Source organism: Cimex lectularius, unplaced genomic scaffold, assembly GCF_000648675.2.
Source record: "Cimex lectularius strain Harlan isolate CLEC.00 unplaced genomic scaffold, Clec_2.1 scaffold63, whole genome shotgun sequence".
Taxonomy (NCBI): Eukaryota; Metazoa; Arthropoda; class Insecta; order Hemiptera; family Cimicidae; genus Cimex; species Cimex lectularius.
The window spans coordinates 1,142,426-1,157,085 of record NW_019392694.1 but is presented as its reverse complement, the minus strand read 5'-3'; the positions used below and the strand labels follow the sequence as shown (position 1 = coordinate 1,157,085).

General features: G+C 37.2%; 1 protein-coding gene across 6 annotated transcripts in view; it reads right to left on the bottom strand.

Moving 5' to 3' along the window:
- The window catches only part of LOC106674087 (titin homolog), a 66,878-nt gene that overhangs the window by 16,484 nt on the left and 35,734 nt on the right, over positions 1–14,660 (bottom strand). For 4 of the 6 annotated variants that reach the window (XR_002910098.1, XM_024225963.1, XM_024225964.1 and 1 more), the window contains 4 exons: positions 13,121–13,516; positions 11,849–11,944; positions 11,392–11,745; positions 8,546–8,712 (listed from right to left, as the gene is read on the bottom strand). Coding sequence is in view for 5 of the 6 variants with exons in the window: in XM_024225963.1 (XP_024081731.1) it covers positions 8,546–8,712; positions 11,392–11,745; positions 11,849–11,944; positions 13,121–13,516 (1,013 nt within the window). In the remaining variant the exon portion in view is untranslated. The remainder of the gene's footprint in view (positions 1–8,545; positions 8,713–11,391; positions 11,746–11,848; positions 11,945–13,120; positions 13,517–14,660) is intronic. The other 2 variants (XM_024225965.1, XM_024225966.1) reach the window with 2 other exon arrangements.

Sequence of the window (14,660 nt, the reverse complement as noted above, 5' to 3'; positions counted from 1 at the left end):
TTAAAAATGAGTCGAATAAATAAAATAAAAAACTAACAACAATAGTACTGAAAACGTAATTTGTTTTATTTATTTCTTCATCCTATGTTTATTTTTGCACTTGTATACATAAGTGAGACGGATGGGACTGGACTGGATGGTCGATTGCTTCCCTAGAAATTAGTCTACTGTTTCTGGTACACCCTGGATTTTTCCAATGCTATATATAAAAAGCCGTTGTTTCTGTGATTCTTGACACTACCTATTTCTGTCATTCTTATTGATAAGTTATTTACTACAATATAGATCAGTAGCTGACATCAGGATCTATGAGGAAGCATGCAGTTTCTTCTTCATCTACACATCAAGGAAAGCGCCAAATTGGAACTGATGAGGGGGAAGGACGGCTTTCAGATGAGGAACACAACCCAAATGAAGAACAGCTTTCAGATCAAATTATATGCCCGAAAGTCCTTCCAAAAAGTTCAATGGTTCAGTTAAATAACGAAGGACACGCTTCGGTGCCGTTCAGTGCGTTTGACCATTTGAGTCATTAAACTGTGCGAGGAAACTTATAGAATGTCTAATGTCCCGTCTTGTTGCCGTCGATAAATACATGAGATTACTGATTAGCTATCTGCAGGGCAGATTTCCTGCTTCCTTGTTCGAATCAGTCTTCTTCTGTCTTACCAGTTTTGTATTAGAAACGAGCGGTGTGGATACACTCTCCCATCTCAAAACCTCATAGAATGTATGATGTGTATCCTCTTTGCTGAATTATTAGCCTGTCTTTCGTCCGCGTGAATTCCATGCGAATCTATTCCTTATTTCGGCGAGGACTTAACATGATCAGAGATTTGTTCATTTATGTTTCTGATGGCTTCATCACTCGGAGACATTACGATTATGTCATCCACATACACGATGATCACTACAACCTTTTTCTTATGGTTGCCATTTTGCATAGACAAGGGTCAGCATCGGTAGGCACGGCATCGATGGACTTGAGTATGAGATTTATTTTATTGTATCACGGGTGACCTGCTTGACGAAGTCCGTATAACGACGTCGTCGATTAGGACTGTCAGTAATCGTTCCAGCCGGTAAGGTAACTCCAGATACATTTCTTTTTACAACTGTCCTTGAAGTAAGCCGTTGTGATGTCCACTTGTTCTATTACCATATTCTTTGAGACTCCTAAAGCGACCGCTGTTCGTACTGCATTTATTCGGGCGACTGAAAAGAATGTATCGTTAAAATGGATGCAGGGTTGTTGTGAAACTCTCGTTGCCACGAGCCTTGCCTTGTTCCCTCAGCTTTGTACTTGTTTCTGAACGCCATGCGACTTCGGATCACTTCATCATCCTTCGGGCGTTCAACGCTTTCCCATGGGTCATTCTTTGCGATGAATTTAATTTTAAGGGTCTTACTCCTCAACCATTCGTCAGCGTCCGTACCGGATAAGGCTCGTATAACTTTGATTTCGCATGTTAATGTTTATTCAGCTAAGTTCATTTTGTTCCGGGCCTTCACCTTTCTTGGTTTTACGTCTGTGGCATCTGTATTGGAAATTTTCTTGTTTCCTTTTGTCGCTTTTATGGTTGTAACCTGGGTGGTTTCCACGTGCTCGACTGCGCCAACTCTTGGTTGCCTAAAACATCGCGTTCTGTGAAGAGTTGTCGAGGTTACTGTTTCGTGCAACACTTCTTTCTAAAAATTATATTTTCCGAGCTTGCGGGGTGGGTAGATCATCCCGACATTCGACGGCGCACCTAAAATTGTCACAACTCGGCGGGATATTATACAGCAGCATGACGGCGAGTAAGGCGGGGTTGATATCAATGTCCATGTCCCCGAGTTAGTTGACAGTATCGAAGAGGCGTTTAAGTTCTCCTGAATATCCGATCCTTCCATCATAAGATGCAGGGTGAGCTGCTTGAGTAATATCTCTTTCCTCGACACCCCTTGCGCTTAATACTTGCCCGTCAGTTTGGTCCACACGTCTCGAGACGTTGAGCCTCGCTTGATTTCTTTTAATTTTTAAATATTATGTCCCGCCTGACGTTGTTATCCCCGTCTATCCGTGCTTTCACTCTCGCTTGGTTATTTCCAATTGGATTTCGGCTTTTTGTCCCGTTTAAGTAATCCCAAGCATCGTTCTTAATCAGAATCGCCTGTTATATCATCCACCAGTCGTAGATGTCTTTCGACAATTGTTCGATTCTCGCCATATTCGTGATATTCATTCTGTTTAGTCCGAGCGACCGCGTGGTCGCAATTCCGATGTACGGACGAAAAAAGGCGATAAGTTATTCCGACTCTCCCGAAACTTAAACTCCTGGGCCCAAAACCTGTTAGCAGGTTTATGTAAATAAATCGGTTAAGAACACTTTTATTTGATATACGCAACACAAAGCCATACAAAGAAGTGAAGTGTTCTTGTGGGTACCCAAAACAGTTAGGATACTGTTTTCTCATGTGATTGCTCTTGGTGAAAGCGACAGTAATAATGTAATAATAATAATAACAATAATCCATTAGGTTTCGTGGTCCGATTGACCAAATAAATTCACGATTGAGGATAGGCCACACGAGGCTGACGCATGGCCACCTCTTAATTAGAAAGAGACCCAGGGTATGTCCTCTGTGTGATGCAGTTGAGACAGTGAAGCACATCCTAGAAGAATGCGAACAGCTGGCACGACACAGAGAGCGGTGCGACCTACCTTCCGATATCTCAAAAGTTCTAAGGCATAACAGCGACCATAAAGATCGACTTATGACATATTTAAAATCAATAAACGCTTACAGCCGCATATAACCCCCACATGTGGTTCAAACCCCCCATTGTATTGTACGAACGTATTTATTAGCGTGAGTGGTTTAGCATGCATGGGTGCGGCTGTGACTTCGAGTAACTCACAGGCCCACCGATTTAGGTTAGTGATAACACATTTATAGTATGTTTGTGGGAAGGGTCGACAGCGTCTTGGATGTAGTAATATCAAGAATAATCTTTCTAGTATGATCGTATTTATTAGCGTGGGAGGTTATGTGTGAATGGACGTGGCTGTCGAGGAATTTTGAGTACAACACAGGCCCGTGAAAAAACTTAGGACTAGTTTTATGGATGAGTGGAATTTGTACATACTGTTTGAATATATTTATTCGTGAGAATGGAAGGAGGTCGGCAGGATTAGAACCATCTCACCGACCTCCACTTTAACTGTAATATTAAGAAACTAGATTTATTAGTATAAATGTGTATTATCACTGTATGTGTACGTAAATGGTCAAATACTTGAATTTACCACATGTGGAGGGATACAAAGAGAAATGCAACAAAAACCGTAAGGTCCGATGAGTAGCCAATTAGAATGAAGTTATCAGTAGAAAGTGAAATTTTTCAAAATGTGAGAAAGATATACACGTGGTGCCGGCAATGACCGAAGCAGTTAGCAGGCCGGGGGAGAAAAAAAAAACCAGCGTCACTAGCGGGATTCGAACCCACCACCTTCGGTTAATACGCTAAATAATATCCAAAATAATCTTGAAAGATGTCTACAAAGTGACATAATTGTAACTCTTTAAGACTGTTTAGTAGAATATGTAGAGTTATATTGATAATTGAATTACTAACATGAATTCATAGTTTTTAATTAATATAGGACCTTAGAAGATAACGATTGAATTTCTAATTTGGTTTTTTTATTCAGACCACACCGAGATCCAGATTATTCATGAGTAAAATGATCAATACATCTAAAACATTAAGTACTTCACCCCACGGCACCATGTATAATTTTTGGTAAAAATTCGGTCAGGAGGACCAATGCTTACAAATAAGGGCTCTTCGTACGAAGGAGTACGAAATAAATTTGTCAGACAAATTCAACAAAGATAGACAGAAAAAATGATCGGAAACGTCTACACTACAGGTTCATCACTACTCTGCAGACCTGAAGAGAAAAATATCCATAACTGTTTTGACAGGTGTTTTGATAAGGAGTTCCATATAGAGCGAATGAAATGGAAAAAACAACATTTTTTTGTAAGACGGTTCTAAAAGCAAGTTAGTTGCCAAATTCAATAGACGTGTAGTGTCTTTTGTACTTTGAACGCCATTTGGAAATAACAAGTAAGGAAATCCAGCCCGGAGGACCAAGTACTATTAACGGATACATTACACCCGTTCATCAGACCAAAACAGCAACGATAGACAGAAAATGTTCTGAAACGAGTAAACTACTGGCTCGTCACCCCACAAACCTCAAAACATAATTTTTTTTTTATAAGAAGTTCAATTTAGAGAATGAAAACTGCTTTAAAAAACGTATTTTTTAAAACAAAATTAGAATGAAAAATAAATATTTAAATTTTCTTATTCAGTAGTGCTTGTTTCTTTCCAAGTACCCCCTGAAAATACCACACAAGCGGAACGCCTCATGATTTCCACGGGTCATAAGATTCCTCTGTTTGTTCGAGCCGCAATGAAGTCGTTTTGCGGGCTTCCCCATGCACCTGACCGAGTTATATGAGCCGATGAGAAAATAAGTCCACTAGGAAAGCCCGCCATTTTCTACATTTACGATTCACGTTCCATTTAAATATAGACCGGGTACGTTTTGCCCCCTAATATGGGCCCTAGTTTATTTTCCTTTGGAACTGTTTTTCACATGCCAAAAAACTTTACTGGGAAAACGAAACTGGGCGGATGTCCAAAAGTGTAACCTATGAAAAATTAAGCTTCTTTTTGCAACTTACAACGGCACAAGTCGGGGTGAAAAACAATAATTCTTCGTCCCAAAATGTGATTTTACTTAAATATCTCTTAAACGATTATTTTTCTTAACCCAAACTTCGTACTTGAGGTATATTTTTTAAAATTTACAACATGACCAAAAATATTAAGTGAAATACTTTATATTTGGATGTAAAAATTATTCTGACTTGCAAAAACCGAAGTAAAACTTTAAAAGAATTAGAGAAAACTAATCATTGTAAAAACCCAATGTAGTAAATACAAATTTTGCATAAAAACAGTTGTTTTCATTTAACGCAGAAATGTGATGTTTTCTGTAAGGAGAAAAAGTAAATGAAAATATTTGAAACTTGAGTAGTAATTAAAGTCCGTCAGAAGAGAAACTTTCAATCGGTTTTTTCTCTTCAAAACGACACTCTGATATGAGAGTATTGCAAGAAAATCAGCAAGATAATATGTTGAAATTAAGAAGGTTAAAGTTATTTGACCCTACAAAAGAAGTTATATTTTAATGTTGTAGCATCTAGAATTAATTATAGATGATAAGTATGTTTTTCATGGTTTAGACTAGAAATTGTCAGTTTTTAACGGTTCTAATGTCGGATTAACTTGCAATTCAAATAAACAGTTGTTATGATAAAATAAAACGTACCTCCGGGACACCACTTTAATTTAGCTTTTTGAGTCCGGTTTCGCAATTGTTCGCCCCTGGGAAATCGACGTCACTTTTCTTGTAGATGGCGCGGCTCTGTGAAATGGTGGAAAAAGACAAATCCCGTGTATGTCCCTATATTGTTGTTTTCATCCACGGAGGGTTGAAAGGCGGTTGTGTGCAAGTGCGGCGGTGCTGCTGGCTCCGTAGCCCGCATCTGTGAAGTCTGACCAAAATAGGCGCGAACTGCGTCAATCCTCAGTCCGGCGTCTATTTTGGGTCCACTATCCTCTCTCTTGGGAAGGGAAAGGAATTAACATGGGCGGGCGGGCGGTGGGGCGGGAAAAGTCGATATTTAGCCCAGGTTGGTTATTGCACTTGAATTCGCCAGTTTTGATATTTTCGTCGGAAAAAAGGGAGAACAAAGGAACAGGGAAGAGCCGGAGACGGATTCATTCATTCCATCTGTCTTCGTCGACTCGAAAACCCGTACCCGTATACAACTTCACTACCGTGAGAAACGCGTGCATATGTTGTCAAGAGTATATCTAACTGATAAGGATTATTTAAAAATAAATATATTTTTAAACTGATCTCTGTCGGCCAAACACAGAAATTGGCACACTCAGCTCGTTTTAGTTCATCGGCATCGTGGGGGATTATCCTTGAATTATCACGATGTAAACATTTGGCCTGTTTTTAATCTGATTGTAAGTTGTACTCGCCATGTGCAAAGATAAGTATTGTAAGTTCACTCCGTGACAAAAGGCCTCAACTTAGACAATACACTTAGTTTATTAGAAATCCAGACAGAAAAATCATGAACAATCAAGTACACTCAAACCAGCCACACCAACGCAGAAGGGCAGCCCTGAAATGCACGAAAGACAGACTAAGATTAATCCTACTAAAAAAGACAAATACGTAGTAAGGAATTAAAAATAATGCAAATCATAGAACACAATAACGGCTATAACAGAAACCCTGTCATCACAATAATAAACAAAAGACGAACTCACAAACAAAAATAGACCATAAATGGTTTAACATACATACAACGTTAACATACATTGGGAAAAACACATACAAAATAATTAACTTATTCAAAAAATTAGGCATAAAACAGCACTGAAATCCACAATTATTACGGGAAAACAGTGACAAGACGGACCAACTAGAAAAAACGAAATAAACTAACATCCCAATGCGGAGACAAGTACATTGGACAGGCAGGTTACAAAATAAAAAGATTCAAAGGACATATAAATCATTTTGGGACAACGACGGAATAATGCATTACGCGACACACCTAATAGAAAACAACCACGAACCATCGAAAATACATACAAATATTTAACGACTACACGGCATACAAAAAGAAGGAAAATAAATAAATAATATAAACTTAATATATATATGTATAAATTAATAACTTAATTAACTCGAAAACCTAGAAATATATATGAACATAACACATTCAACACTAAAAACCAATAAGCACACAAATTACTAAAAGCTTACGTTTTTATTAAAAAATTGTACAAATTAAAAAGAAAAAGGACCGAAAATCAAAAGGACCATCTAGAACGATCAAAAAGACTTACAAGGTACTAGGTTCGTAGGTCAAGGATTTGGACCAATTTGGACCAATCTTTTTTCGATGTTTCTACGAAAATGAGGTCAAATGTAAACCAACCTTTGCCCATTTTCTGAAGAATTCTGCAAGAATATATTTCCCTGTTGGATATATGTAATATTACTGAACTGCACTAATCAACGTCTAAATAACTTCCTGGCCTTGCATGCTAACAAACGTAAGAATCTTTGTTAACAAGTGTGAATAAGAAATTCCATAAATATAATAAAACTTTTCCAATAACAAAGTGTTCATTGCAAACTTAAGGGAATGCATAATAAATCGATATATTCGATATATTTATTATAATGAAGCTTTTTGCAAAAGTATTTGTACTCACTGAAAGGGTGTGTTTTCTGTGTAGATATGTCACGGTTGTGTTTTCAATCATATATTCCGATAACGATGTCTCAATAAAAAGAAAAATTTTAGGGGTTCAAAAATTGATAATCATAAATAAATGTCAACACACAACCGTGACACATCTATCAGAAACCACATTTCCAGTGAATATAAATACTTTGATTAAACCGAAAATTTCTATATTTCTATAAATTCCTATAAATTCATTTTCACATTTTAAATGTATTTGTATAATTTAAACTATGTTTATACATCCTCGGCCATGAAGATGATCTCAGTAAAGATCGAAACGTTGGCACGATAAAGGAAATGTTTGGGTACTGATAAACTTGTATACCTTTTACTATAATTTTATGGCAACCTATATAAATAATTCCGTAAAATGATATATTCACATATTTTACATTTGCTCAGGTAGATCGGCGAAATAAAAATCGGAAAATTTCAACTTAAAAAAAAAAAAAAATTGGTGGTCTATTCACAAAAAGTGGCGGATTCGGGTGGGGTCTGACATTTTGAAGTCAAAAAAGCTTGGTGAGAATCGTGACTAACCTGGTCGTCCACTTGTTAGTCCATCAACCGATAAAAAACACTAACACAGCCTCCCCTCACACAATCCAGACCTTCGTTCTACAGAATCATTCAAACAGTAAAGATTGCGAAATGCCGAAACGCGTCTGAACTAACAACAATCAGACTATATCAAACAATAGTTCAACAAAGTATATCTTCAAGTAAAAATTAAGAACAAATCTTTTCAATTTCAATAAAAGTAAAATGAAAAAACATAAGGTGTAATAAGATTGAAAATGTATACACGCCTAAACATAAATTTCAGTGGATCGTTTCTAGGTGGGCGTGATCGATCTGATCTTGGAAGAGAATCGTATGTAAATGAATTTGCAAATTCTCCGTTTCATTTTTGGCATTGCTCGGCCTCGAGGTGAAACATAGTCTTCCTTCTTGGCAATCCTCACCGAGATTGCACTGATTGCGGATGTCAAGCACCGACTGCTAAACACGGCAACGTACTTCTGGACTATTTACTTTCGCAAAGGCGATTTACTAAATCAACCTACGCCGGATTTTCAATCTCATAGTCTTCTTACATTAGCAGAACAATTGTATAATTATTTGTAATTTGTGTACCTACTTTCACCAGTTGTTTGTCGACTTCGCCAACAAGGGCTGCGCTCTTTTGCTGACTCGCGGAGTGCCTCATGCCTTGCTCCATCCCTTGGAGAATGACAGAGGCGCCGAGGAATTTATTAAGTAAAGCCCTTGCCTTTGCATCTTCTTCAGTGTCGTCTGTTTCTGTAACTGAATGCAAAAAAATAAAATATATTCAATTAAGACTCACATCTGGCAAATAAAAGTCCTTAAATATGTTAGTTTTAAATCCATAAACACGATAGGGATTTTTTCATTAGATAAATTTCGAAAAACTTTCTGTTTCGTGGATTTTTGTTGGTGATTTAAATTTTCTAATTTAACTACTAAGAACTTTTGCTATTTTATTTTTGAAAGTCGTTATACTAATATTAAACTTTAGAAAAATATAAAAAATAGTATTTTACCCTTGTATATTAGCCAGATCAGTTGTATGTAATTATGTATTGTACGATGCGTAGCGTGAAAAAAGTCAGGGGCGATGGAAATTGAACCCACAACCGCCGGGTCTACGGCTTCCTGAACACAACTCTTCTTTTCGCGTGATCACACAATAAATTTGAAAAGATGATAGTTGAAATGGTAAAAGAGTGGAGAAAAGTAGTCCTCGAGATAAATGAAAAACACATCCTCAAAACAAAAGGATAAGAGGAATAAATAAAGCACCATAAAAAAACAAAACAATGAATACATAAAACAATACATTAGGGACCGATAAGCGGCTAAACCGGCAGAGAAGCTCTCACGTATCATCATCAATCGATATGGGGCTTCGGAGATCTGAGTCGTAGAAGAAGTGTTATCCTCCGATTAAGCCGATTAATGATAGGCCAAGTTTGGCTTATCTTCACCTGGCACGTAGACCTTATCACGCGTTTAGATTCTCAAGTTAGTAGCAACTCACCTCCGCTAACGGTAGATATTGTGAACACCGTGAGCTTCGGTGTAGAAGCCACCACATCTACGGACTATTCAAACAGACATTACGCTTGCCCCGTCCGAACGGGTGGGTCAACGTTGTGCACTTAACCGTATGCCGTGCGTAAAGGGATACCTGAAAGGGCTGAAATGCATCAGCCGGACTCCCAACGCGTTCCCTAAATAAAGACTCTACCTTTCTGAGTGTAGTGGCCTCGCCAACGTCGAAACTATCGGATCCGCTCGGGCCGCGGTTTCGTTTAAAGTGGAATTTCTAACCACCCCGTAGAGGATCCTGAGTTCGGTAAAGGACGCGAGCGCCACCGTACAACAGGCAGAGTGGTTACACCAATGTCCAACGACGAATCCATTCCCGCATAGCTCGCTACTGGGCATGGAACTGAATACACTGTACTATCCCGTCGTACAGCTGGTTATAGACACTCCCCCGTTTATGCAGCCAGGATCTGGTACCGTAACCCACGTGTTCCGCTGATGTAGCACCCGCTTGTCCGTGTCCAGCTCGCAAGCTAATAACTCCCTTAACGCATTTCGAGGGACTGGGTAGGCGTAGTCTTGCATCGTCGCATGTTATACGCTACCTTCGTCCTATCTTCCAAATGCACGCGGAGGGTGCTTAAGGAGATCATGCGCGCCGAATACAGCTTGTGCTTTAGAGAGTGCGTCACGTTCTCAAGGCTACAACATTATTTTATGCCTGGAAACCCCCCTTGCAACCAAGGGTTGGGAAGGGTCTGTTGTAATCTCCTTGGAGTACCCACTGCACAGACCCGGAAATTGGATTGAGAGAAAATGGCATGCCAAGGCCCATGCTTACCTTTGCAGGATACACACAACCCTCTAACACGATCTACCGCTCATTGTTACCGTGGTCCCTAATCATAAGGTACGGCTCCTTTGAGGGTTAGGATTTAGGAACAGCTGTTAGATGTTGAAATGGCCTAGCTGCTGATAGCCACTGGAACCCACCCTGCCAACACCCAGGTGGTTCTCGAGGCCTGCCGGTAATTTATTGTGAATTACAAAAGTTGGAATTTTCCGTGAACTGCAAAACATGAAAGGATCAACGTGCAGATTTCATCTTATATAACTCCGTAAATCAATACAATCAAGAAGCCTTAGTAAGTAAAATAATAATTTCCCTCGCCTAGAACAATTACTAAAGTCTATAGTAATAACATATATTTAATGTACACAAAGTTCTTCAGGAAAAGGAATTTAAATAAATTTAATATTAAAACAATCAAGGATAAGTCCATTTGGAAAGAAAACTATTGGAAAAAATTTCCTTCGTCCAGCTTTCGAGAAATTAATAATTTACAAGGTTAACAAATGTGAACATCTAATCACATATTTGAAAAATAGGTTTCAATTCTAAATTTTTTTACAATTGGAACCATTTTTTTATACAAAATTATAATATTCAAGAATGATAATAGTTAATCAATAATATCGGTGCTAATATTATTAAAGTTTGGACAGTACGAAGACTACGAATAGGAAACGCGATGAAAAAAGAAAAGAAAAATAGGAAGAAGAACAAATAAGACAAACAACAGATTTAAAAGGCATAAATTAAACAATAAAATGAAAATGGGAAAGAAGAAAAACTCACAAGAGAGGAGGCAAAGCGGAAAAACATACAAATCAAGGAAAAACAGTCAAACTAATTTGTCGAAAATTTGGCGAACAATAACAAAAAAATTTCAAACTTAAAAAGTTCGGATGTATGAGAAGAAATTATAAGGAGAGGCCTTTGATCTAGCATAGAGCTGATACGTAAAGTTAAAAAAATCATAAATAAATTTTCAGATGGAAATTTTTTTGATCGGTCCGTTCTTTTTCTATAGTTATAATACGATATATCATCGCGATACGTCAATCTCTTACCAAGGTCTGCATTTCTCATTCTGGACAGTATATCTTGCACACCCGTTACTTTGGCGTTGTTGTCGAGGAAGGAGGTTGTCGTTGTGGTACTAGAGGTGCCACCTCCAGAGGTGGTGACCCGCACAGCCGAAGATGACTTCTCGACAGGACCGTCTTTGGTCATAGTGGTCGTCATCGCCTTGACACCTTGAACTTGACGGGCAGACTTAAGCCCCGAAGAGTCTTCCACTTGTTCTGACATCTGAGCCTTGACGACGACTTGTTTGTCACCGCCGCCTCCACCGTAGGAGCTGTGCAACACACGTCTCGTAGTCTCCACTGTTTCCGTCTTCGTCTTTCTCATCGATGACGACGCTGCAGGACGTTCAAATATTAATTTTCGTTTTAACGTTTCACAAGTAAAATCAAGCTTTTTGTTATTTCGTTTAAAAGAAAGTCAATTAGTTAATGGACTTACATTGATTTGGATCATCGGAATGTTGGAGACTGTTAGAACGAAGGATGAGACCAGCCTTAGGGTATGAACTTCCTCCACATGTTTGGTTAGCGGCTTCTGGTTAAAACATGCACATCACCTTTGTTACATTCTGACATCTTTCCAATTATACAACCAAACTGCTTTGAAAAGCGAAGCACGTAAACTTTCACCGACAAGGTTATTTTTATATCCATCAGAGTTCGTAGTCCGATTGACCGCATAACTTTTTTCAATTAAATAAGAACTTAAAAATGTTCTCATTCATTTTTATTTCTTTTGAAAATAATGTAAACTGTGAATTTATTTAATTCACTGAAATTATAAATTTATTTTGCCTCTTGGTGTTTCGTATACCAGAAAAATGAAAAATTTGTTAGAAAACTTTTAAAAATCAGTAAATTTAAATTTTTCTTCGTCCAAATTAAGACAATCTAGTCTGCAACACAATGTTAAAATGTTGGTGCTTCTTAAACTTAGAAATTTTCAATTCGTCTAAATGTTCTGGGTTATCGTTTATAAAGTACCAACAGAGGCGAAAGATGGCTTAGTTTATATGTATTATATTTAATTAAAATAATGTTAAAATTTAATTTGACTTAAACAAAAGAAAAAATGAATTTAGTAATATTTTTTTAAATTCAATTCCATTCAACGCCCATGTGAGAATATCAAATAATCATTTAAGTTCCGATTAAAATTTAAATTTTAAATTTTTATGAAATGTATTATGAGCGAAAGAATATGACGGAAGTTGATAATATAAATAAATAAAATAGTGGAGTTGAATTATTGTAAATATTTGGCAAAAATATGTTTTCCAAAATTTCTTTTCACAAAGTTTACAAAAGAAAAGCCCTCTTCACAGCTTTTCATCTTAAATATAAAGAGATTTCACAAACTTCCTTTAATTTTACGAAGTATTTTAAATTTTACCTTAACCTTTTTAATTTATTATCATTATATAACAATAAGTAATGCCTATGGAAGGAAAATATATAATTTTTTGAACACACAAAGTTAAACCAATTTTTATATTATTTATAATTAAAATTTATTATTAGTGATTATTAAATTATTATTTTATTAATATTTTATAATGAGTGCGTTTAATGTATTATAAACGATTGTTTATTTAATTTTTTAAACATATTATGTAATTATGAATAAATCGTTTTGTTTCTGTTTTAATTATAAAATTTAATGGTATAATTTTATTTATTAGAAGCGTAAATAGAAATTGAGATTATTTACCTGTAGCCTGTTGGTATTTGTGTTGCAGAGCTTTGACAGAATCGCCTCTCACCAAAGGCCGCCTCGTCTCTTCTTCATGTCCTGTTTCAGTCTGCGAATTCTCCAGGTTCTGCAAGTGGGAAGTGAACCTTTTTATATTTTCAGATTTCAGCCCTGTGCTCAGGTAGCCGTCCAGTTCCGAGACCTCCTCGACGGTGTATTCCTTCGACGTCCTTCTCGTGTCTTCTGAGTAAGCGGAATCGTCGTTGCTCACCTCTACGATCTCGGGACCGGAGAATTCTCTGTCGACCTTCGACATCGTCTTCAGGCTGGCGAGGTTCGCCGGCTCGTCGAAATCACTGGTCGTGAGAGTGTAGGTATTGTAAGTCACTGTCTCAGTTCTGGCCAAATCATCGTCTACGACAAACAGTGAAAATGTTTATTATTTTATCTTTATAAAACGGCCTTGGACCATGGGACTGTACATTCACAGTTGATCCTAGGATAAGACTCAAGTTATCACTTAACAATTTAACACAGGAAAAGTTTGCACCTTCCGATAATTTGTAATTATCTTATTTATTATATAATTAAAAACATTTCAATTCTATAAATAAATCTCTGTAATCACATGAACGACATCTAACGAAAATGCATAGTAATATAAGACATATGCTAGAAATATGTACAAAATATGTTTTTCATCAAATTAATTTCGTTCGTTTTACTTTACTTAAAAATCGCAAATAGGAATTTAGTGTGTGTCGTTACAATTAAATTATCCTCACATAAAAAAGTTAAACAGACACATATACAAAAGGGTACTTTTTCATTTTATACTCGAAATTGTCTGCTTTTTTTAAAAATTACTTTTGGTTTTTAATAAACATGAACTAGATTTAACGTGATTGAAGAGTCACTCTTTATCACGTCCCCTAGGTGTTCTAAAGAATTCTTTAAGAAGAACTTCATGGCTGATTCATTGTGGTAATCCCTATATCCTCCAAGTAAAGGGTGACTAGTCGGGCAACATGAGGTCGAGCATTATCATGCATTAATACGAAGGTGTCCCCAAGAAATGGAGCGAATGGTACCACAGCTTCCGGAAAAACTTGTTAAATGTACGTTAGTGCAGTCAAGCATCCGTACTGTATGATAATCAGGCCGGTACGAGTATGGACGTTGATTCCACTTCACTGTGTTTAGTGACCGTTAGTTAATGATTAATAGGAGATCGTGAGATGCGGTCTGGTGTGATGTAGGCTTTAGAAAAACATTTTCTTTATCGTGCTAACGTTTCGAACTTTATTGAGATCATCTTCAGGGCTCAATAAAAATCGAAACGTTGGTAAGATAAAGAAAATGTTTTTGTAAAGCATACGTCACATTGGACCGCATCTCACGATCTCCAAATAATCAGTACTAAGGTACATTGAGAAAGTCCCTCCTTCCTACATTCCCTCCTTTTTCTGGAGACAACTTCGTGTTAATGAGAGTTGTCACCTATTACTTGGAGGATGTACAATATAATACAATACAATACACAATACTTTATTAGAAT